The 26376-nt window shown below is 40.2% G+C and overlaps 1 protein-coding gene across 2 annotated transcripts in view; it reads right to left on the bottom strand.

Annotated features, from left to right (window-relative positions):
- Window positions 1-26376, bottom strand: part of ap3b1a (adaptor related protein complex 3 subunit beta 1a) — a 55048-nt gene that overhangs the window by 10808 nt on the left and 17864 nt on the right. For both annotated transcript variants that reach the window (XM_062412292.1, XM_062412291.1), the window contains exons 7-23: window positions 24451-24633; window positions 23248-23403; window positions 22260-22357; window positions 22104-22158; window positions 21945-22016; window positions 20991-21053; window positions 20750-20882; window positions 20521-20630; window positions 20243-20419; window positions 18997-19183; window positions 17946-18076; window positions 16791-16950; window positions 15699-15879; window positions 13320-13473; window positions 11701-11749; window positions 10410-10516; window positions 2462-2690 (exon numbers count right to left, since the gene is read on the bottom strand). In XM_062412292.1, coding sequence (XP_062268276.1) covers window positions 2462-2690; window positions 10410-10516; window positions 11701-11749; window positions 13320-13473; window positions 15699-15879; window positions 16791-16950; window positions 17946-18076; window positions 18997-19183; window positions 20243-20419; window positions 20521-20630; window positions 20750-20882; window positions 20991-21053; window positions 21945-22016; window positions 22104-22158; window positions 22260-22357; window positions 23248-23403; window positions 24451-24633 — 2245 coding nt within the window. The remainder of the gene's footprint in view (window positions 1-2461; window positions 2691-10409; window positions 10517-11700; window positions 11750-13319; window positions 13474-15698; window positions 15880-16790; window positions 16951-17945; window positions 18077-18996; window positions 19184-20242; window positions 20420-20520; window positions 20631-20749; window positions 20883-20990; window positions 21054-21944; window positions 22017-22103; window positions 22159-22259; window positions 22358-23247; window positions 23404-24450; window positions 24634-26376) is intronic.

Below are 26376 nucleotides of genomic sequence, written 5' to 3'. Positions count from 1 at the left end.
AGATGGACGGAGTGGGAGAAACGCGAGTTCAAAAAGAGAGTTAAGTAAAGCCAAAAAACGCTGAAGAGGGAGTCTGGACAGCTGAATGCCATGGGAGGAGGACGGGAGGAGGAGGAGGAGGGGGGAGAGGTTAGGGATGGGAAGAACACAGACAGACAGAAACATCCTCCACGCTCCCCCAGTCGGGCTGCGTTTCTCTCTCCGTGGAGCAGGGCTATCTTACTTTATAACTCTTTCTAAAGCCGGGGCAGAGCAGATAGGAGGCTCCTGAGGAAACCCTCTGAAAACAGAGCCATCATGGACTCACTCCTAATCCAGCCATCACAGCTTCTCTCACACTGTCTTTGTTACTACTCCCTGGTCTTCTGTGTCTATGTATATACTACGAGATAAACAATTTGGAATGTCATCTGAAGTCAAAAGGTGTTTCAAGAATAAATGTGAAGATTCAACAAGGGGCTAAAGACCATTGTTCACACTGTAAACCAACAATCATTCTTCTTTTGATATTTCAATGTTAGTTCTAAAATAGTGAGTCACACTACAGTCAATTCAAAAACTGCTTGATCTTCTGCTCTGCTTTCAGAAAGGGTTTTTCAGAAACTGCTTATTGAAAGGAGTTATGCAATCTCGGGTCTTACTGTGATGTTTTTAATGATTTCCATCACATATTTAAAACAGTCTTGAAGTGCTTTAGTTTAAGAACAACAGTGTCTCATAAGAAAAGATATAAAGGCTGTCAAAATGACAGAAAAACGGTGTGTGCAATGTGCACAACTACTGTTATTGTGGTGCATCTAAATTGAAGCAGGAAGTTATAAATGTAATAATATTAATTAAAACAGAATTGATCAAGATCAACTAAAAGCCATGATGTAATAAACTGGAATTCTCCTTTAAAACACAGAAAACTCACATAGCTAATAAACTCCGCCACGTTAAGCTTTCCCCCGGTTCATTTATTGGTTTGTTTGGGTTTCAATAGGATTATGCAGGAAATCAGATTTATTGGAAACTTGTCGATAGACAGAACCCATTCAATTTTTGGGATGGATCCAAAAGAAAAGGGGGCGGATCCTGATGTTTTTTTTCCCATTTCCCAGTGAATACTGTATGGATCTCAATGAAAAAGATAATAAGGTGTATTTAGAGTTCTGATAAAATTAGTGTGTGCTATTAAATCATTAAGCAGATTTAAATCTGGTTTCACAAGGGGAATGTATTAAAAGTAGAGGACGTGACTAGTAGTAGCAAATTAACTTGTTAATTGATTAACGGAACCATTGCAGGACATTAGCTGCGACAGAATCACAAATACTACATATTTTAAACAGTAAAATGATGTGTTAAATAGCCATTAACATGGAGACGAGCAGCACTGGGAAGTTTGGCACCTCGTAGATGCACAGTGCAATATTTCTTATTAAATACAAACCTGTATGTGTTATCCCTTATCTAACACGCAACACAACATAAAGCTTTGTCTGTATTCATCGTCTGCAACTTAGCCAAATCAACTCCAGCCGCACGCTCACAGTGGCCGGGCTCAATCGATCCAAATTAGCCACTGTTTGGCTGCTTGAGTTCCTTCAATGCCCAATCAATCCCTTGCAATTGACGGTTTTAATGTGCTCCAGCGCACACTGCCCTGCTGTGTGTGTGTGTGTGTGTGTATGTGAAAATCTTGTGGGAGCACTGCTCTCAGCCTTATATTATACTCAGTGTAACGATCATACCACAGTGTGACAAGAAATATGAAGTCTGTGTCCGTCGGTCCTGATCGATACTAACGAACAGGGATTAGCCGAATAGGGATCGGGCTATTTGCTGGGCTGACAGCCAATACAATAATCATTTAATATCTTCTTGAAAAACAATCATTGTAAAGGCAGAGCTCCATTGTGGAGGAAAGGGAGAAAGTTCAGATTGAAATAAATGTGATTGTTTACATTACACGGGAGGGGAAGAAAATGTGTCGTGTCAAGAATGAAACGCAAAAAACAGACAACTGAGGTCATGCTGGAGTTTGACCAACTTGTCACCCAGCCTGTATGAGGTCTGACACTAAGTCAATAATAACAGTCCAGTGGGCTTTTTATAAAATAAAGAGAGGAAATTTGATTGTGTGGGAGCTCTATACCCCAAAAATACACCTCACAATCATATTTTATCTTTCTAAATAGGAACTTGACACACAGAGATAAAAGATTAAATACCACCACTGGATTCATAATGCCTATTTAAATTTACTTTATTCACTTATTCTAGATAATGTTAAATCCATTGGTAATGTGAAGTAATGCTTAGTGATATGCAGATATGCTGTTTCTACCAAGGAAACTATCGCTTTCAGAAAGAAACGCATAGCTCTCAACTGTTCATCTCCAAATTTTGAATAACCAGGGGACCAGTGCTCTGTAGAAGCAGTGGATTAATTCGGATGTGCGTCCACTGTACTCACCTATGGTGTTGAAGCAGTGGATGTTCAGACTGGCAGGGTTTCTGTCTCCTATATGGATCTCCTCCAGGCTGTGATCCGAGCCGTTGGTCAGTACGACCTGCACCGCCACCATACTGGGCTGGTATAGACAAGGCTGCCTGGGGAAGTGGTACTTGGCTGAGAGACCTTTTCCTGTCATGTGGTGAAGCAGCTCATAGGTTGTCACGGGGCCGAAAGATGGAGTGGTGACCTGAAAAAAAGCATGAAAAATGTATAAACAAACAATGTTGAATCAAACTTCTTGAAAATCCTATGTGATCATCATTATTGTCATCAAAAGCTGTGATTGGTCCATGAATTATTAACTGCGACAAAAGCAGGCTGAGACCAGAAGAGGAGACGGAAGTATTAAAAAAAAAAAACGACATACAAAAAATTGCACAGGAGCTCAGCGCTCGCCACATCAACACAATATCCAGGGACGCCTTGTGCATTACAGTGCAAATGCATCTACACAAGAGAACAGATTAATGCAAGAATCCCCGCTCTTTCCATCACATACATTCATGCAATTCATTGTGTCCAATCAGAAGCCAGAATGCAGCACTTTTCTGTGGCGAGGGACAGAATGTTGGCTGATAAAACCTCCACCACCACCACTCCCTTCATTAACTCTGTAGGGTAAAGAGGGGCCCATTTAAGAAATGTTCCAAATCAGCTTAGTTAGATGGAAATGGGCTGGATGCTCGGTCGAACCCCGGCTGAATAAATAGAAGCTCTAATGAATAGAAGCACAAGTGCCTGCACGGGCCAAAACTGCCACTCGCAGCCCTTTTTTAAAAGGGGCTTTTACCTTTTCAGAGGCAGGAAACTACATTACCCCTGAGAGGTGTGGAAAAGAAAGGTGGTGGAGGTGGTGTATTTTTTTTTCTCATAAAATATTTATTTAATTCTCATCACTCCGACGAATCTTGTTCACAATTGGTGGCGTTTGTTTTCTTCCACTTGACGGTGGCACCTGTCAGCTCTTGTAAGACAGACCAGGGGCGGCCCACACAATGCAACACAACAACACGCTATCTAAATATATTTATCTATGAGAATATTTCCATAATAGGCATCAACTTGAGGCATGCCTCTGCTGTACCAATACAAATCATCACAAAAGTGTGCCAAGCATGTGTAGCCTCTTCTTTCTTCAGTAAGAGTCAGAGAGGTCCTTCTGTTTTGAGTGGCAGCACTAATTAGTTTTAAACACCAGGATGGATAACGCCGTTTCACACCCTCTAAAACACTTAGCACCCGAGTGTACTCACACTCCGACACAGGGCCAACACATCCTGGTGCAAATGAGCATGAGTTAAGAGACTGCAAAAAAAGAAAAGAAAATCCCTTCTCAGTTCCAAATATATATTTTTTTCACACAAGTAGAGAGTGATGGGCAAAAATAATAGGACATATAATGAAGTTGTACATTAAAATCAACAGGCAGTAGTATAAGAACAGTTCCTGTTAACAACAGACTTCAGGAAGAGGCGATGTGTGTTAAGTAATTACGCTAATTGAATATGACTAAGTATATAACATGAAGAAACACAGTGGACACATGCAGCCATGATGGGAAGGCACAGCGTTGAGTGGTGTCAGTGCGTGTTGTTTTGTTGAAAATGAATGTACCAACCCCCCCCTTCCCCGTTCTGACTCGGGTGAGAAATGTTCGAGGCATCCACAGACTTGTCGTGTAGCGTGTGAGGATGAAGGATCGGTTTGACGTGCAAGACGTGGCGCAGAGACGAGGCTCCAGCGCGCTCATTTTGGAGGGGGAGATTGTTGAGCAGAGATCGAACACTCGCCATCAATGTACTGTGAGAGCGAGACAAGAATAATGCAACAGGTTTCTTAATTTAATGATCGAAAAAACTGTAATGCGTGAGACACTCACACTCACTAACACTGAGGTGATAAGGTCAGAGTCCTTTTTAATATCATCAATGCTATTTCAAATATTTACTGATCTAATCATGAAACAGGAGAATGTTGCTTATTAAGGTTAGTTTATTGTACTGTCTACCAGGGATGTGACCTAAGGAGGAACACACTACGTTTTCAAGCAGAACCAGATAAACGGGCCAATCCAGGATGGTTTTTCCAACATTTTTCAAAACACTTTTTGCAAAGTTATGCACTCGCTAAACGCCAACATAGTCTTTTTGTTATCAGTTTGAATTTATTTTCTACAAGGAATGGTGAAGTACATCAACAAAGAACCTCTGTCAATAACTTCAGATTGACAGGTAGATACATGACAGAAAATGGTAAAGAGAAACCCAACAGAAGTTTAAAGGGTTTGAAGCAGTGGCCAAATCTGTAACAACCAAAGCCACAATATGATAATTTTACCTCCCTGGACCTTATGTTTCCCATCATGCAACTCAATAGGATCTTTCATTTCGCCATTCTTGCCTGTTGCATGCCCAGATCTTTGAAACTCTACACCCCTTGGTTGAAAAGATTTGTTTCCTCTAATCTCAAAAACTTATCTTGGATATTTTCTTACCAAAAACGTCCTGCAGAGCCACAAAAGACATCACACCACCTATTTCACAAGCAGCATAAAGCCTCTAGAATGGTAAACAGACTATTATGTGTAAAATAGTGAAATACACCATTAATATTAACCCATGTCTGCAAAGTTCCCATGACAAATGATTAGTCCTATGTAACTCCAAATGTAATGTATAACCATTTTCTCAAACCCTAATGTCTATCAACGGTGCCTGACTTCCCTTTCTTCAAATGACCTTTTTATGAGTGCATTGTCGTATATTAGGTACACCCTGCTAAATGTAATAAAGTATAATACAAGAGTGCTGCAATAAATCCTCCTTTCAACCAAGTTATAATGTCACCCAATCACTGTTTGTTGAAGATTAACATGATTTTATCATTTTGTGCACCCCATGTTTATCAATGGGGGTATAGGCTAAATAACAGAAATCTAAATGATGCAACATAGGCTTGAGTTGAGCTCATGTGTCATAGAGGCACCAGCATTTAACAAAGAGTAAACTACAGGTCCTATCAGATACAGAATAAACCCAAACAACTACATTATCTCTTCATCTCCTTGACAGACTAGCAGTGTCTCCTGTGCCCAGACCCGGCACAGCGCCTGTGGAGGAGGTCAAACAAACATTTGTCTCTGTGCTGTAACGCCACTACGCCCTCGCGAGCGCCCGTCACGCCACCGGCAGCCTGCAAATTTATTGGGCCACTTTTGGATGTGTCAGAGCAGTCGGTGTCGATAAAGCTGGCCGTAATGTTTGCCACCCCATCACAACGGAGATTTACCTCCCTGACAGACACATCCTGCTTCAAGGTCCTGTCTTGTCGCCGCGCCCCGAGCAGGAGGCAGCGACATGAGTGGGGGGGGGGGGGGGGGCGGGACAGGACAAGGCTTCAAACTGCTTATTATCACCAATTTGACACAGTGGACAGTTAAAGCCTGACACGAGTGCCCACACAAGCCCCTTCACCCTTCCATCCATTGTTGTCTTGTTGCGAAGCACGAGACCATAACACCTGAAGTGTAAATAAGAGAATAAGAGGGATGTAACCTTGACTCCTCTTGTCAGTCCCTCTTTCTGTTTTTTTCCCCTCCCTTTGGCTCCCCTGGACAGGAAAGAGGGAGGTGACAATAAGGCAGGAAGTTGATTGAGAGGCTCTATTATGCATCAACTTAAAGGAAGCCCCTGTGATGGATGACACAGACACCAGTCACCTTCAGAGCCCGGACGCTACGTTCCCGAAATCCTCTCTGGCAAATGACCTGAAAATCCCGCTGACATATTCAAAAAAGGCTAACAGGAGCCATGCAGCCTTGTGCCGTTTGCACAAGAAGGCCAATTTAACAGAGCGGGGTGCGGGGAGTACAGAGATGTATGGACATATAATGAAAATCCATTTCTGGTTTTCAGACACCGTCTGCCTCCAAAAGCAGCGACAGGATTTCATTATGCTCTACAAGAGTTGTGTGGATGAAGGCAGGGACATGTGTTTGACTTTAGGGCCTAATTGTTCCCTTCAGTCAGAAGATGACAATTAATTGAGGGGCATCACAAAGACCTTGACAGCAAATTGAATTAAATAAATGTTACTACAGCCTTTTTAAAACTCCTTTAATGTAACAAGAAGTCTCTCCAGCGCAGGAAGACAGAGGTTAGTTCATTTACGCTAATTTGTTGCTAAATTAGATGTTCTAAAATGATTAATTTAGAAATTTTCCATCAAAGAACATTAGCAATAATAGAGGACTGTTATTCAGACACAGGAGCGTCCTTCCTCTGGCTTGGCAAGACTTCTTAACAAAGTGACCACACTTCTTTGTGTTAGCATGATATGCACTATAGCTTTGACTGCTTTTTACATCCATTACCGCTTATTTGCTGATTATTTTCTTACTGAATTAACGAATCCTTTTGTTATCAAATTATTTTATTAATAATGGTAATGCCCAAACACTATTATTAAGTTATTCAAATTACCATCAGACTAAGAAAATCTGTATATATTCATTTTTGAGAAGCTCTAATAAGCGATTGTTTTTCCTCTGAATCACAGGTTCATTTTTCTTGTTGCTCTTGTTAGTCAGTACCAGTCTGATAAAAAAAAAAAAATCAATTTTCATAACTAAATAAGTCTCTTCTACTACATTTCATCTCTTTTCCCCCAAAAATCGAAATCAGTAATCCCTCATTTTGTTTATTTCAAGAAAATTCTTGAACACGTCAATTTCACCAGAAAACCATTAACTATACTGGCAGATTTATTTTTCACTTATGTTAGAAAATTACTAAAGCAATTGTAACCTCTTTATAATTATATGTTGGATACACAAATACAGAGACAAGAAACCTGCACTCACATGGTTACCGAAACTAGTTAGTAAGAAAGAGATGTTGCTTCCAACAGCTGCATCAAAACACAAATATTTCCCAAATAGCTGCGTAGGCCGCAGCACTGACTGGCTATTTCCGTGTGGGCATTTATTCCTATTTAAGAGGCAATCTCTGCAGTTTGAGTGGCAGCGGGAGGTTTGGAGGGCAGGGGCTGCTATATTCGTGGCGCTCGGGTCCTTCTGCTGATTCATAATTAGACGTGAACCCAGAGCGCCCACTACGGGGGAGGTCAGAGGGGTGAGGAGGGAGACGGGGGAGGAGGAGGGGGTGAGCTGGTGCCCGCCTGATGGACACCAAATGAACAAATTATGATGGCCCCCTCTGGGCGTGATGGGGTCAAACACCCTGCGCCCCGCCGCTGACAGTTCAATTTCCCCCCAACACAGTCCCATTCGCTGACTGCTAATTATGAATGAAAAGTTATCAGCCTCAGCCACCCCGCCGCACACAGGGACAGGGGACGGAAGAGGTTTGGGGAGGGTGGGTGGGGGAATTTAAGAGGCATTTGTGAGAGATCCTAACGTCAAAATGTTATTAGAGAGAGCCGTAGCATGCAGAAACCGGGGGGAGGAGGAGGAGAAGGAGGAGGAGGTGGGTCAAACACAGTGACCAGGGTTAATCTAAATGCCTTTGATAACCATGCAGTAATTCTCTAAAAGGGCCCGAGCGCTCAGCTGAGACAGACTCGCTGCCTCTGTGGGCAGATTGCTGAAAAATAGAAATGACACTGGGACCAGTGTGTGTGTGTGTGTGTGTGTGTGTGTGTGTGTGTGTGTGTGTGTGTGTGTGTGTGTGTGTGTGTGAGAGAGAGAGCTTATATGTAAGCGTGTGCATGTGGTGAGGAGGGGCGTGTGTGAATAAAGGTGAGGTTATTTACCCTTGTCTATGAATCCCGATGCCCATCATGTATTTATGCATAGAATTGACTCTAAATCAGATGTTGACGTGCAAAAAGTTCCCTGCTCTAATCTGCATTTCTATTCTCTATTACTCCCTGGCCTTCACCTGGAGGAGGAGGAGGAGGGCGACTAACAACTAACTTGCGCTGCATAAACGCTGGCATGAGAGCAGCTGTCAATCATACTGACTGACAGGCGGGCAGGACTGACGAGCATTTTGAGTAACTGGCCACTCGACAGTGTGGAGGCCGCTCACGCTCTGCAGCAGCGGCTACACATTCATCTACATGCATGCAAACAAACTATTCATAATTAGAAGGGAATACGTAGCAATATCTGTTACTTTGAAAGCATCATTAACATGATGCTGCCCAACATCCACACTTTGACATGAAGCTTTTACTCCTCCATACTTTTACTTGAAGCTCTTCAACTGCTCATGAATTTCTTATCCTATGCACAGAGCCAACCTGTTCCTTCTTCTTTATGCTCAGATAAATAAACTGGCTGTTGGCTGCACTTTCCTATAAACCCTTCAAAAGGTGACAGTGGTGTCAATACTCTCATCTAAATCTTGGCAAGAATGAGATCAAGTTTCTCCCCCAAAAATGAATTGTAATTGTTCAAAATATAGAAGTACTTCTACTCCCACTGCTCTTTGAGCCATAATATCTATTAATTGTGACATTAATTATTTTCAGATCACCCTCCAGAACACTGATAGGAGGGAGTGAATTTAGCAAATGACAGCATTAATGACATGCTATTTAGTCTTTCATGAGATGCTGTATGGCACTCTATGGAACCAGAGATTTTTTGGAAGCCAGACTCTGCTGGCCCTCTGTGGAATTGCACTCCTCTAAAGAACTTCTGCCTTGTCTTTACATATCAGACACAGAAGCGAGGTCGGTTTTTTAATGTACAGTTGTTTCTACTGTGACGTCCCTTTAGATATGGCACCTATTGAATGTCTGTGTCCTGCAAGATGGATCCTTCCTCTGTTGCTCTGTTGTAGTTTCTCTTCCTGTTTTTAAACAGTACAAAGGCCGCACTGCGTTGCTTAGGATGAAAAAGCCCTCTTAGACAAATATGTGATCTGCACTACATACATAACATAAATACTGATAAACTGACAAACTAAACCTTAACTATACGTTAATTAATGAATGAGTCATCAGCAAAAAACTTAATTTTGATCATCAGTTAACTGTTTAATTTATTCGTTGTAGATACAGATAAGTTGGGTTTTGTACTGTTCTTTGGAGAAAACTAGTACATCATAGTAGTAGTTTATAATATTAAGTAATTTTCAACAAATAAATCTATATTTATAAACAAATTAAACCACAATTAAAATAATTTAGTGACAGCCGAAGACATTCAACTAAATTCAAATAAATAAAAAAAATAGGCTCTTTTGTGTGCATGCTGAAAAACATGAGTCACACATCAATCTGGTTATTGAAACTTTTAGCCTTTTCTGATTTGAGATCTTCAAACAGCAGAGGCACCACAGACCTGAACATGAAACACAAAATAGATACAGCAACGGCAGGAAGAATGGTCTGGACATTTCCCTCCCGGGGGAAACGACAAGATATAAAATACACTGAGACGCTCACATGCTGAAGAGAGAAAGGAGCCGTCACACTAGGAAAGGTCAACCATCAGATATACACCACATGGAGACACAAGGGACCCAACATCTGACAGAGAGATATGGAGGGTGCCAGACAGGAGAGATGAGAGAGACTGAGAGAGAAGCGGAGAGAGAGAAACAGAGTGGGTGGACTTATATGACACGCAGAAATAGAGTTCAAGGGTGTGGAAGAGCAAAAGACTGTTAGGGTGAGAAAGACAGACTATAAGAGATACAGGAAACAGGTGGAGCAGTTGTACCGTCCTGACTGGCTATAAATATAAGAAGGCAGAAAAGGTCAATAGTTGGCATCTGGAGCAGAAATGTTCCTCAAGGGAGAGAGGCTCATTTCACCATTTCATATACTGCTCTGCTGTTCTGTCAGTGTCAGGCACAATTGACTCTCCACACATGCTGATGGAGGAAATGTCATCCTGTGTGTTTCTAATGCAGACACACACCAGTATACTAACCTGTATGTCAGTGGAAACGTTTGAGAGGGACAGGCCTTCGAGGTCGGACATCAGGCTCGAGGAGAGGAGTGCAGACTTTGGCGCATTGGTTGTCGCTGCCGGAGAAACTGAAGAACCCAAAGAAAACAAAGACTCAAAACAGGCACTTTTTAAACCTTCGACAGCTACAACGCTGCTTCGGCACACGTTGCCATATACCACTGGGTCCTTGTTGATACTGACACTGAAGATAAATTCATTTTTGGTGTCACTTAAAGGTTGGAGAAAAAAAACAGAAAACACAAACCCTTTTGGAGCCTTTAATTTTAAGATGATCAGTTTGTCTTAGTTTGATCTCGATTCATTTAAAAATGTAATTGATTTATACGAATGTTTAAGGATTGTGTATGGGGTTATTTTAACCCATTAATACAGCTTAGACAACTATATTGACAACAACTGACTCACTTTAGCAAGTGTATGTTTGTGTTGCGTAATAAGACAGAAGATCTAGTTATTGGCCAGCTTGAAATTAAGTAGGGTTATTATAGATATCATCATATTATGATCCTTACTGTTCGCTCCCAATTGTTTGTAAGATTACAAAAAAGCATCTTTAGTCAAAAAGACTTGAGGTTCGAATTCATGCGATACATCACTCGTTTAATGATACATTTATTATTTACGATGTACATTAAGGTGTATAAATAATACAAAATGCTATAAATAAATTATTAATTTAAAAATAGTAATAAATAATATGTCTGAAAATGTTTTTTTTCCAGAATGATACACTAAATGACTGAAAAAACATGTTAAACGTTTTAGATAAACTATAAAAGGAAACATTTTCATCAAGGTGTCACACATTTCCGTCTACCCCTGCGTTCTCAAGTTGTTGTGGCATTTGAATTTAAATGCACATTTGGACATAAAGCAGACATGGAGAAAGCCAGGCCTTCATTCAGTGCTGCACATCTGACCATGTGACAAAAATAAGCCCAGTAGTCACTCTCATATTAGCTCTTTTTTGGGCTTCAAGAGAAAACTTTCTAGGTCAGCAGCACATAGATGCTTCCTCTATAGGAGTTTGTCAACTTCCTCTGTCTTTTCATGTTATTTTTTATTTGAGCTTTTTCACTGATGCTGCTGATGAAAAGGGGATTTGTTAATAGATTTTCGAAAAACTGAAAATGTTATCAACAAAATGAACCAGATTTAAGAATGGAGCTGCTGAGTTGAGTGTTAATTTTTGGTAAATTGGTCATAAGAGGTGACCCCTTTACATCACACATTTTGGGGCGAAACTCACAGTCATCAAGATCCAGTAGAGAGACTTCCTTCTTGGACTTTCCTTCCACCTAAAAGGCAGACAACAGGAGGGGATGTAAGGAAATAGGACCAGGCAGAAAAAATGACACTTCAAAAGAAGAGTACTCAAGTTGAGTGTTGTGCTGTTCCGTGTATGAAATGTCTCAATTTCGCCGACAGTCTTTCAAAATCACGACACATTCATCCCAAAACCGGGCACTCCACATTTCTGTGTAACATGTCTGAAATTTCCTATGGCCAGTCATGCAGAGTGTCGTGTCACAGCCGATTCACGCCGCCTCATGCGACTGAGCCAGGCTTGTCAGGTGTTGACTTGTGGGAATTGCAACACACGCCTCTATCTCGCACCACAACCGGCCCAATAAAAATGCATTCATACATTCGAGTGCTTTTATCACCCTTTCTCCACACCCCCCTAACCAACCAGGGCGCCATTCACGTCACATAAAGAACCATAAAATTCCACTGTGCCTACTCCGTGCCGAGCAGACGGCACAGGAAGAACAACGGGACAGATGAGGGAGTGAGGAATGAGAGAGAAAGCAAACAATAAAAGTTAGAGTCCGTATCTTATCAGATCCTCTCTGATTGACGCCTGGTGGTGGTAATAGAGAAGGAAATCTCGTTAGTAATTGAAGGTCTGAAATAGCATGAGACAGATAAATGTAGAGAACGCAGGGGAGAGAGGGAGAGAGAGAGAGAGAGAGAGAGAGAGAGAGAGATAGACTGAGAGAGACAGAGAGAGACAGAGAGAGAGAGATGCATAATTCATAGGCTATTGCAAAATAACAAATTGTATGAAATGAGAATTTCATCATTCAGAAAAAGAAAGGGAGGGCGAGAAATAATGTGATGAGCCTTACTTACTGGTAAGAAAAAGGTGGTGAGGGGTAAAACTGAGGCGAATGAAAGACTTGAAGATGATTAAAGAAATAAAGCTGATAGAAGCAAAAATCTCACAGTACAAACTGTGATTCCAAAGCTCTGCACATGTGGATGTGAGGGACAGTTGCTTCCTGAAACCACGTCTCTCTATTAACACCCTGCATTGGTCCTAAGATGATATTCTGCAGAAATTGTAAAATACCTTAAATGAGATATTGACCATTTGTCAATGATTTCAAAAGAGAAACTACCTTGTCTGACCAAAGAAGAGTATTTTTTGCCATGTTAAGTGCTATTTAATGTCATAAATCAACAACCTTTGATAAAAAAAATTATTTTAAATGTAGGTAAAATTTGTTCTATTGGATGTTTTTGCAGCACAGCAGTCAATAAATCTCAAATTGTGGTGCTCAATTTTTTTCTTTATACGATGCTGAATATTTAGTATCTATGATGATTAATAACTCACATGTCTGATAAACCGATAAATGTCTGGGATCCACCTCAGACACTAGTCTAATGAAGGCAACATATTTATATTCTAGTCACTAGAATATTAATTAGTGTACTGAGGAGTTTTATCTCTGACAGACTGAGCTCATGCTGGTTTGCATTCTCCCTGCATTTGAATCCTCAAATGTACAAAACATTTCTCAGTGGAAACATTGGCTCATCCTGGAACCTTTCCTACAGCCAAGTAAATCAAAATGTCACCTTGGGTTTGGACTTCACCTCACTCTTCTTCTTCGGCACTGTGGGGGAGTCTGAGTCAGAGTCATCTTCAGAATCAGTCTCTGAGCCAGAGGAGCTTTCAGCGGATGAGCTGCTGGCATTGGCTACAGGTCCATTACCATTTTCATCTGACTCACTGAAACACACAGGAACAGCACAAAACTGTCTCAGACATGGGATCAATACAAGGAAGAGAAAACCTGTACTTGCCAATTTGAAATATTGCTTTTTATAACATCAATTACATAAAAAAGCTCTCAATGTATATTATTTGTACAAATAATCCATCTAATCTGGAAGGTTGAGAGAGACGCGGTCAGACCAAAAAATATCAACTTGTTTTTGTTTGTGAAGTTAATTCAATGTTGCGTTCACTCAAAAAAAGATTCCTACAATCTTTCTCCTCTCTCTATCACTTGCTCCGTCCCTCTTCAATTTGTCCCAATAATGAGTGTTTACTCTGCCTGCCCGGGATTTTCAGCCGTTAAATTAATGAGGGGAATTGTGACGGTAACTGGCTTTTTAACTTGGGCGATGATGAAAAGCCAGTATTAATTTGGCCTACAGATTTCATTTGCTGCGAACAGGAAAAAGTGATATAAATCACTGTGGGCCTGATTAGGCCCTGCCTGAAATGACTGGGCCATAATGAGGGCATTATGCTGTGTTTGTTGTGGAAGCACTGGGGTGAGCTGCTCTAATTACAGTGTGTATGTGTGTGTGTGCACGCTTGTGTGTGTTGGAGCACTGGGGTGAGTTGCTCTAATTATACTCTCTAATGGAGAGAACAGGGTCAGGCGGCGGCCTGTCACACAGCAGAATCAGGTACATTCCGTGCGAGTTTGTGTGTCCGTGAGTAAATGAAGTGGAGTGCGTAAGAAACTAAATTTGCCGCTGTGTAAGAGAGTGCGCGTGAGCATATTCAGTAGTAATGACTTAAATCTCATTCATTGGTAACACCAGGCTGCTAAATGACCAATCAAAAGTCATTATCCATTAGCCATGTAAATGTGGGTTACGCTACAGGAGGAAAATTCTCCTTGATTAGCTTGTTAATGGAACCCACAGTAACGACATTCCAGCAGCTCGCCAGGCCAGTGTGTGAGAGAGAGAGAGAGAGAGAGAGAGAGAGAGAGAGAGAGAGAGAGAGAGAGAGAGAGAGGACAGAGGAGTGTATTTACAGTGTGATACAATAGGTGAGTATATGCTACAGAGTTGATGTTGTATAATTTTGTTTCTCTCTCCCAGATGTAGATCAGATTTAGTAGAATCATGTATTTGGCCAAATAATCAGTTGGCCAAACCTTTGATGTTTGTAATAATTTAGAATTTTGAGATTCCAGTCCAATGACTTAATGCCAAACTTTCATTCAAACCGTTTAGTTGAGCATATTCTGTTTGACTACAAATATACAGGTAATTTTTCATACTGATTCCCAAATTTGTCATGCATTTCTTACAACTTATTAATAATAAATGATTGATGTATTATTGGTATTAACTTGAATCAGACTAGGATATAAGCACATAAAGCTGCAACAACATCTATACAGGTTAAACCGTCCTTACAATGGACACATAGAAGTCCAGTCTGTTAATTCATTCTCGGGCTCAAGCTGTCTCTGCCGAAATGGATTCGGGATGTGCAAGAAAACATTTGCATAAAATTAACTAATAGGAATTAATCATCAAGTTTACAAAAAAAAATAAGTAAACAATTGAAGCTGTCTGACCCGAGATTTCCATCTACACAGAGACAAATCATACATAACAGTATCAAGAGGTAGAGATCAGTGATATAGGTCAGAGGTGCACACAAGGCCCAACTAAAAACGTATTTAGACAAAGTATACAACCCCAAAAAATTCTGAAAGAGTTGTTCAGGTTTTACTGAAGCATAATAAGAAAAAGTGTTGGAATAAACCTCATCTTTTTGTCCATTCAGGGGAATGTGCCCGAATTATTTTCCTGAATATAATTTTGTCTGAATTTAAGTATTACAAGGGAAGATGCAAGACTGTGTTTTTCCATGCTATGTTTAGCAATGTAGTGAAAATGTTTGCATGATTAGGAAGAAAAGATCCAACTGAGAAGAAGGAGGTATCGTGCCAAAGGGGTGGGTTGCCATCTAGATTAGAAAATGGCTGAAGTTTTGAACAGATGGAGGTTGATGCAGCAAAGCACTCATCACATTTGTTGTTGCCTGCGACGCCGGTGCTTCTCACAAACACACACCTGTCGAATTAGCTGACCCGGACAGAGAAAAATGGAAAGAAACAGGCAACATATGGACACAGCGAATTCACAGGGAAGAGAGATGATGCTTTCAAAGTCAAACAGGCAGGAGGGATTTCGCTGTACCTGTGAGCAGCAGCTGGCTTGCTTTTCTTCTGCGGCACCTTCTTGGTCTTCTTCTTCATCTTCTTCTTTTTCTCTGATTCAGATTCACTGGAGCTCTTCTCAGATCCACTTGAACTCTTTCCTGAATCAGTTGAGGTCTTTTCTGACTCACTGCTTTCCTCCTCACTCTCACTGCCAGACTCTGAACACACAAACAATATTAAACACATTCAAATTAATTATATATTATATTTTCATGCAATTAAATCCTGTTTTAATACCATCAATGGCCTGCATTTTCCTTACATCTCATTTTGTGTGCGTTTCCGTATCAGAATTGTATTAAGTTACTGCTAATTCAAACCATACAATTCCTGCTGCTTTATGTGAAGAAGTCAAATTCATCGGTGGCACCTCTTTTGTATTCTAATAAAGCATGTGCTCAGCAAGTGTTTGGAGTTGGAATAGGGCTTATGTATGGTTAATGTTAGCTCCATATACAGAAACAGGCTGAGCACGTTGTATGTAGTGTGGGTTCATTAAGTCTGTGTTTGTGCACTTCCTCTAAAGTGACCTAACAGAGCAGTACCACCGGAAAGCATGGGGGGAAGTAGCCAGCAATTCAAGCTACAAGACTAGGAAGACTTTTTTTTTTTGAGGGGAGAGATGCGAGTTTGTCAAGATATAGGCATCTAAATGAAGTTACCTCAGACATGCACAGGGACAGTTACTGTCGAGCAGCTGGGAGGAGATTGGACTGGAATTAAATTTGTCCAAAACTCTCAGCTTACCTTCTAGTGGATGTATAGCTTAACAACCAATGCAACGTACAGGATGCATGGAGGTATGTGGGCAGTGACGATCCCATTGTTTGAAACAGATATATTTTTTCCTGAACATAAATGCAGAAAAGTAGTCTTTCAACTGCATTTGCTGTAACCAGCAGTAACCAGCAAGTTGCAAAATCTAGACCAGAACTGAAATCTTAATGGTTATAGTTTTAACAGACAAGACACATAAGAAAATGAGTGTTACTGTGTCGTTACTCTCTAAAAAGGATCAAAACTACCAGAAAAAAAACATCCACCTTTACACACACAGACAGACACAAACCTTCACTGCTACTGCTGCTGCTGCTGCTGCTGCTGCTGCTCTCTTCGTTGCCACTGCTATCAGATCCTTCCTCTTCTTTCTCCTCTTCATCGTCTGAGTAGAACTTATCAGCAGATTTGGATTTCTTGGCCTTCCCAACTAATGGGGCCCACTCTTTCACCTACACAGATATGGCAGAAGAGAGAGGTTGTTAATTACAGCCAATCGAGATGAATAATTTAGGGATAGGGAAACTTCCAGATTACATTTGTTTTTTAAATATACTTTGCTTAAAAGGAATGATCATATCATATTTCTAATGCTCAATGTGAATAAAATAAGTCATTCACCAGCTGTCATGTCATTACCAACTCAAAGTGAAGTAAGAAGTGTTTTAAGAGCTGGACAAACTGGATATTCACCCTGAACGATTGATTCTACTTCAGTTTAATGCTCTGGAATTAGTCAATTAACTAATACCGTGATTTATACATTTTTTGTTAACCAATATTTTTCCTAATATGCCTGCATTTAACCTAAAACTGGGAATAAAAGTTCGAAACAACTTTTTCTCTTCTCCTTTATTGTTTTATTAGGAACCCTCGTTAGTTGCCACAAAGTAGCAGCGATAAAGCTTTTAAAGTTGAAGCTGGTTCTGAGAAAAAAAAAACTAGGATCAATATTAATCTTTTACTGAAAAACAAAGCCACTTAATTTTTCGAATTGTTTTAATTTATGGTAAAGGAGTGATAAAGTAAGTCCTCGTCTTTGTATGTGAATAGGTGTGCATGTCAATTAACTAATACCGTGATTTATACATTTTTTGTTAACCAATATATTTTCCTAATATGCCTGCATTTAACCTAAAACTGGGAATAAAAGTTCGAAACAACTTTTTCTCTTCTCCTTCATTGTTTTATTAGGAACCCTCGTTAGTTGCCACAAAGTAGCAGCGATAAAGCTTTTAAAGTTGAAGCTGGTTCTGAGAAAAAAAAAAACTAGGATCAATATTAATCTTTTACTGAAAAACAAAGCCACTTAATTTTTCTAATTGTTTTAATTTATGGTAAAGGAGTGATAAAGTAAGTCCTCGTCTTTGTATGTGAATAGGTGTGCATGTTAATTTTTTCAACACAAACTGATCTGAGAAGTGGGTGAGGAAGGTGGATCCCTTACTGGCTCAATGACCTCCACGTTCCTCACAGACTGGTCGGGGGCAACCGCCGGCCAGTCCGAGAGCTCCTGGTATCCTGTTGCTTTAATATTGAGACTGTGGGAGAGTGTTCCCAGTTGGTAACGGTCTCGATCTGGAGGTAACGAAAAGAGAATAAAGATGAGATTGGTTGCAAGAAGAGGACGCCCGTAATGAATTTGATGAATGGTGAGGAAATGGCGAGAGGAGGCCAAATGATGATGACTTTAATATTAGATCGAGGCGTCCTCTCCTCCATTACAAATGACCAGGATACACACATTTCCTCATCTCTCTCCCTAATGGTCAACACACAAGGATAATGTCTGTGCCCTGGGTGGTACATGCTCTAAAAACTCTGCTTTGCTAAGCAAAAAAGAAAGAAAGAAAGAAAGAAAGAAAGAAAGAAAGAAAGAAAGAAAGAAAGAAAGAAAGAAAGAAAGAAAGAAAGAAAGAAAGAAAGAAAGAAAGAAAGAAAGAAAGAAAGAGAGAGAGAGAGAGAGAGAGAGAGAGAGAGAGAGAGAGAGAGAGAGAGAACGTTACACGTGAATATTAAGAATGACAGTAGTGGTTAATGCTTTCCATAAATATCCAGTAGGTGCAAACCGCCTCTGAATGTTAATGCTACACAAGGCCGTTTCGGTCGCTTTTGTCAACGAGGGAGAGAGAGAGAAGAGGAGACAGCTAAATGAGAGGGATTATTTTCCCTCTCAGTGTCTGAAAAAGGTTAACATTAGCTCAATAATTTACCCATCTCATTAGTCCAAGGCAAAGGGGTCTGACCTAACTGCCCTTCAGAGAGACAGTCACACCGGAATATTAATATCGCTGCCTGAATAAACTTAGCATACTACTGGAAATGGAGCCCCTCGATGTGAGATAAAAAGGTCCAGTTAATATGTGTTTGGTGAGATGAAAAACTAAACAGACACATGAGAAGAAGAATGGCAGCTAATGTGAAATTTTCAAGCTATTTAGAGGATTTCATGCTTCAAAATAAGGGTAAGTGGTTGATATTAGAAATGTATGAACTACCTTTGAAGGCAGACTGAAGCACAGGAGCTGGTTTGGGGGCCAGTAGGATGCGACGAGCATACTTGTTGAGGGCCCCGCCCTTCTCGCTGGGGACTATGAGTTGTCTTATGAAGCGCGTTCGGTCTCTGATGTCATAATTCTGGTCGTATTTCCCGAGATTCAAGATGTACTGGGTCAGCAGCTTGGTCTGAGGGAGGGAAAAGTAGGGTGACATGTTAAGACAGCAGAGAAAGACAACAGGATAACATAAGAGAGGCAGGATAAGTAGTGTGCATGTGGATAATCATCATGAGTATCTCGTGAGCCATATCCAACTAAGCCCGAAAGAAAACTAAGCGAGCCCGACCCAACCCGAAAAGGTATCAAGGTAAGGTGAGGTGCATAAAGGAATGGTTTGACATTGTGGGCAATGCCACTCACTTACACTAACTTCCTATAAACCCAAAAGTTGTCATCTTTACATTTCAGTGTTTCTTCATATTAAATACAATATTATATTGTAGGTAAATTGGTGGCTTTAGATGTGCTGTTTTTTTGTTCGAACTTTGATTGAGCCTCATACAAGTACTTCCAAATGCTTAAAAGTGTGTATTTACCAAAATTTGAACTATTCACTACTTACAAAAGAAAATCTAATCCAAGATATGTCTGAAACTCAAGGTTTACAATTCCTCTGAGCATTTCCTCTCTCTGTATAACCTTGGTTCATAAATCAGCCTGGATAAGTTAAATCCTTTGCAAAGAGCACTTGCAAAGTATTTAGGCCGGCACAAAAACACAACTTACTGCTGCAGTGAAGCCAGAATAATAACCCAAATCCTTTACAGCATTGACTTTGTGTCTCCCTCGCCCCTCCGCGGCACATTACAAAGAGCAAGAGGTTTAATGATGTGCTCATTTGGGGAGGTGGCGTCTGGGCTCATAAACCCGGCTCAGAGGCCAAAATCACCCCATCTAACCGAATGGGCCTGTGGACACCAAGCTCCACTACGAGATGCACCATTAAATTAAAGCTGTCTCCTTCACAGCTCTATATTTAAACCAGTCATTTAATTCAGAGTTGAAAATGTGATAAGTTAGATAGAGCTACATAAAGCTTTTAGATAACACAAAGCCAATTGGATCTGAATCCTCATGTGCATATTTATTTTAGAAATCTGCAGATGTAACCCAGCACCACATTTGTTTTATTTTGTGGAATCAACTCAATGAAAGTGTCTTGGTGCTGGTATGATTAAACTGTTACCTGTTTAGAGTTGGTCAGGTAGAGTTTGGCTGCTAGATTGACGATCTGCAGCTTGACTATGTCCTCCTCCACTGTGAACGTCTTTGCCATCTTACGCAGAACATCGGGTGCAATCTTCGGCACCCTCTCGCAGTATTCTCCCATCAGCCACAGGATGCTGGCTCGGGCCATGGGGACCTGACAAAGGGAAAAGATGACTACTGTTCCTGTCTCAACTTTTCAGAGCGAACAAATGCAAAATGGGTCAAAAGTACAAATAATGCGATGGTGAATCGTACAGAGATGTTGTCAAAGAGCTTGGCCATGTGCTTGATGATCTCGCAGTGCTGGGTTGGCTGAGTCTGAAGCAACTTCTTGATGACCACAACGCTCTCGGCCACCACCGTCTCTGCAAGGACAAAAGAAGTTCTCACGAGACAAATACAAATAAACTGGAAAGTTACAGTGTCTCATTATACTGTGGGAGTTGTACTGCAGGTATATATATATATAAAGCAGACATTTTACCATCTCTGTTGGAGAGGAGAAGGACCAGACCGTTGAGACAGGTGTCTGTCACCTCAGAGATGTTGGTGGCACACCTGCCAATGGCCTGAATTGTGGCTGCAGCAAATGCCTTGTCCTGACTCTTCACATAGGTCTTAAAAAAATAACAGATCAAGAACAGGTTACGTTTAACGGAACAAAATCTCAAAATTAGAAATCTAACGCAGGACAGTTGATGTCAATTAACAGTACAAACACAAACCTGAAACTCTCTCAGAATAGTGGAGATGTTGGCTTCATTGGCGAGGTTGGTCAGGATCTCCAACTGCAAAAATATAAGGAGAGATTTATTTAAAAGTTGAACAAGCATGAGAGATTAAAGTATAGGTCAATAACATTATGAGCTTGTAATATGATGTTTAGAACATATTTTAAAGCCTATAATTGCACATGAACTTTTGTACATCAGTGACCAACTGCAGGAGAAATTTCAATTTGTAAATGTGTAAAACATTATGGTAGTTGTAAATTTTTTTTTAAATGTGTAAAAACCAAGGTTTTATCTTTGAACTCAGTACCCTACGACAGAGTAGCACGAATTTAAAGGGAAAATCTGTGATTTTAAAGATAAAGGTCATAATATCATGAGAATAAAGTTATATTAGGCCATGGGTCATGTTAGAAAAGGATTACAGAAGATCTGCCTTTCCCCTGCGATAAATGAGGAAAATTGATTGTCTTGTTAAGTTATACTTAGGTATAGTTTTCACATATAACCTTATTTCTCCTAATATTATGAGTCTATTATTGTAATACTACAACGTCCTTCTAAATTATGACTTCGTCCTCGTAATACTACATCTTATTATTGTAACATTGTGACTTTATCAGGAGCAATATTCCTACTTCCAACCTCAATGTTAAACTGCAGTGAGTGTCACACTGTGTTAAAACTGAGTTTCACACAATTTTCTGCATTGAACCTAAAATCAGGTGTTTACGAAAGCTGTTCTTTGGCGTAACAACACCATTGATATCCAGTGATGTCTGAACAAATTTTACTCTACAGCTACTGATGCATTTTGCAGGTTTACAAAGGATGATGAAATGATTTATAACATCACTGCACAAGCTATTAATCGTACTGACCCCCATTTGAGTCCATAGTTTGGGAGATTATATCCAATACTGTACACAAAAGTAAAATGGCAGTTACCTTTAGTGTTTTGATATGTGTGGCATCTGTAGACCGGACATAGAAGCTCTTCATGTAGGGTTCAAACATCCCCTGTTTGAAGATAAGATAAATAGATAAATACACATCCTCAATCACTGGTCAACACCTTTATTGATCTGACGTCCAAAGAAGACTTACCTTTCTCTGAATGGACATAGTGGCGATGTTCTGAAGCACGATGTACTGCACCTCTCTGCAATACAGAAACAAATCACATAATCAGACGTCAATTACATGGACACAGTGTTACAGTGAACATAGGGAGGTGGCAAACATATGAGCAGTATGTTCTACCTGTGGCTTCTTAGTAGTCGCACCAGTGACTTGGTGACAATGGTAACTTCGTGTTTAGGGGCCAGATGCCAGTAGAGCTGAGCCACAGACATCACCACCTGGAAACACACAACACAGTCAGAAATGAAAAGGATTCAACTTCTTCACCTGATCCTCCAAGAACAAACTTTTAGAAATTGCTTTTAGATAATGTCTTTAAGTTTTTTTTTCCTTTCCTTATTTGATATTTGTTTCAATGTTCAGCCACTTTCTAGAAGGGGCAGCCCTCTAACTCTATATGTTACTCTCACTTGATTTTATGCAACACTTTGAAAAGCACTTTCAAACTTTTAAGTGCTTTCTTATTAATACACCACCTACAGTGCAATGCCATCTGTCAACCAGCGCTAGAATCAAATACATTAATTCGCATGCATGTCATAGGGCTCCACAATGGCACTCATGACATGACTTTATAAAGGTAATTTTTCAGCGAAGCTTTAAATAGCCAGAGGATGTGTGTCCATCTTTGCAGGCAGGATGAAAGGGTTCAGGCGTCTATGAAGATGGAGGATGTCACTGTGTTGTCGTGCCTGAAGACACAGCGTGTCACATTTTAATCAACACTTTCATTTGGGGGCATTTTTTCTCCTGCTGCTGCTGCACAGCGACAGAGACCTTGAGACTCCTGGCTGATGGAGATCTGCAATCACTGCAACACTACAATATATGTCTATACAGTATATATATATATACACACACACACACACACACACACACACACACACACTCTCAGACACAAATCTTGGGTACTGCACTGTAGAAGGTATGTGCATGTACCCCTACAAAATCATTGTATAATAAGGAAATTATAATGAAAATTATTAATGTCTAGTTGTGTTAGAGTTTTTTAAACTCCAGAGAATGTTTGCAGAAATGGGTCCAGAGCTACACCTCCATGGCTCAAAGACAACTAGCCTTGGTCTCTGTTTATGTAAAGCTGACTCACAGCCGTGTTCCTGCTCTGCAGTAGAGGTTTGGTGTTCCTCAGCAGCAGTCTGTGATCCGGATCCATGATGTAAGTCTTGGCCTCCGTCTTGTCTTCTTTCTCCACAGAGTCAGAGTCATAGAACGCCTTTTCATTGTTCTCATCAAACACAGAACCCTGAAACACAAACAACACATAAATACCTTATACTATCACAGTGAACTATCAAATATCCACTATAGAAGAAATACCAATTTATTTCAACTGATTCCCTGTGAGCTACAATTTAACTTCTTTTCTGGGCTATGGTTCTGGGTACAGGAACAATGAAGAGTAAGTTTAGAACTCTGGCTGTTGGTACTAAATAACGTTAACCTTTAAAAACAGGAGAAGAGACACTTTCTTAAATCCCAATTGAAGAAGCCAAAACTTCATCAATTAATTTCAAATTTTGGGATTATATTTTAAGCAATAATACTTGTTATTATATGTTTTTTTTCTTATTGTTAAGTCATAAACTTAGAAATGGTTCAGGAATATCCACTGATCAGCTACAACCTTATAATAGAAAACGGATTAAAAAAAAATACTTTTCTAAAACAGCTGGGTGCTTATAAATGTAAAGAGAATATTACTCAAAATTTGAGTAAATAGTGTATTTATGGAGGATTATTTTTTCAGCAGCAGGACGGACATTGTATGTTAAATTGAGTCAAAATAACCATGATTGTTTTGAAGGAATACAGCATGAGCAGTGAGGCTCAGTGATGTCTTTTCAGACAATTGAGCTCTACGGCACAGAGACTAGAGCCTTATCAGCTTTTGGATACACAGACAATTGTTTTAAGTAGGATCTGTTCATTGTTGGCTTTGTTTATAAAGTGGGATTTGTTAACAAAAGAGAAAAAGATGAAGCGTTACCATTAAAAGACTTAAGATCAAACAGATGTACACATTAAACAAAATTCATACTGAGAAAGCACATTCATGATTCAGACCAAGCGGTAAGTGTCTTGTTGTTCAGGGTTTTGCCTGATTTATCTTTTCCAGTGGTGCACATGAGCACATGACATGATACAGTTATAATAACTACATGGGTAGTTTGCATGACCAGGAGTTGTTAGTCGCTGCTTTTGAGGTCCAGATTTATACATTAAGTGAATTGTCCCTTTATGGAATTTGTTCCACATTTTAATTTGGTCCTTGAGGTCCTCAGTGTCTCACCTCCTTCCAGGGACTGACGAACTGAGTCCTGGCGTAGCGGGTCAGCATGGAGATGATGACCACCTGGCCCCACTCTTCCACATCCACCAGCAGGTTACACAGTTTTCTGTAGTTCTTATGGATCAGGTCAATGCGATCTGGACACACCTCCTCGAAGGACATCACCACGCTGCCGGCCACCAGCTATGGGAAGTGATGAATAGATGAATACATTTTTTTCCCCATCAATACATCTTTTATGTATAGCGCTTATCGTTTTGAGGGTCATGGTGGGGGGATACCAGTGTATCACAGGGCCGACTTACAGTGACCGACAACCATTCACACTCACGTGGACTCAATTCAGAGAGGTAGCCAGAGCTGCCGGAGGAAACCCACACAGACACGGGAAGAGCATATAAACTCCACACAGAAAAACTCTGGACCAAACCACTATTTAAACCAGGGTACTAACAGCAGCACCAAGGGGAAACAATTATTATATACATTTATTTCACTCCAGTATTACAATTAAAGTTAAATGAAGTTGTAAGCATGCTTAGCTTATTTTAACTCTTTAGCAAGCCGTAACATAATAAACGCTAACAGATATGACCCTGGTCAAAACAGGTTCTATAATTGCACTTGGAGGAAAATAAATAAACACAATGCCAATTTACCATTAATGCTGATTACAATACAAACAGTTCGAGTTTTGAGTAGGTAGTAGATCATTAAATGAAAATGTTTGCCTTAAAGGTTTAAGTGACTTATTCTACACAAATCTGTGAAACAAATCCATCAATAAGTGTTTCTCACATCTTCCTCATAGATTAGATTTAGTTTTTCCTCAGGTACAAACCTAATTTATGTTCAATTCGCTAGGAGGACATGGAGGAAGCCGCAGCTGAGAAAGCCAATAATCAACTATATTTCATTGGTAGGAGGGAAAAACCCATTTGGCCGTTGCATGCCCCCCTACCACCCAACTGCCTGCTGGCTCGCAGACTGGCTGTGAGGCTGAGTGAGTGACATGGCTGTGTATTAATATGCAAACAACATTATCACGGGCAGGCAAGGGTGAAGAAGAAGAGAAAGGGAGCAGAATCTGGTCGTCCCAATTAAAGCCTTCTGGCCCCCGGTGGCCCTGTGGGAACCCAGTGCGTTTACCCATCAGCGTTGTCATGAGCCTGCATTGATTGTGTGTGCATCACCGTGTGTGTATGAAATAAGTGTGTGCACGGCGCCCGTCTGCAGATGCTCTAGGAAACATGGATCTTAAATCAGAATGATTATTAGCCTTTCTGACATTCACAGTACTAATACTGATGAAAGAATCACTGGAGGATCATACAATTACATTATATGCCATCAGGTCGAGGTAGGACGTTTTATTTATCGAGTGACCTGCACCGAAATCCTACGTACATTCAAGGAAAGACGCTTGCAAGTGGATCCAGCGAGAGTATTGACATGATGAAGCTAGCTTAACGCAACAGTATCCAGGTAACTAGATGTACAATATGCACAATTGCAGTTTGAGGTTCATCAAGCTAAAACTAGTGTAGTCAGTACAGTTCTGAATTAAATCCTCCCTTCATGAGGTTAAAGTTATAGTACTTCATGTTGTTTAAGTGTTGGTTCAACATGACATTCATTTTGGAGGACGCAGTTTGCCTTGTAGAGAGAGGTGTGTTATTCAGCCCTGGCCTCATTGGGATAAATAGAGTGGACAAAATATATTTTTTTAAACTTGTTAATAAAGCTCAAAAGCACCACAAAGTACATCCTCTCTAAAACAACAAAAAAAGTATTATAAACTGAATGAAGGTAGGATTGAATAAAGTTAAAGTTAAACTGTATTCGTTTAGCTTTAAGTGAACTAAATAAAGCATTTATAGGATTATTAAATAAATATTATATATAAAGTTTTCACAATCTACTGCC

This window comes from Platichthys flesus, chromosome 19, assembly GCF_949316205.1.
Source record: "Platichthys flesus chromosome 19, fPlaFle2.1, whole genome shotgun sequence".
NCBI classification, from domain to species: domain Eukaryota; kingdom Metazoa; phylum Chordata; class Actinopteri; order Pleuronectiformes; family Pleuronectidae; genus Platichthys; species Platichthys flesus.
This window is presented reverse-complemented; position numbering and strand designations above follow the sequence as displayed.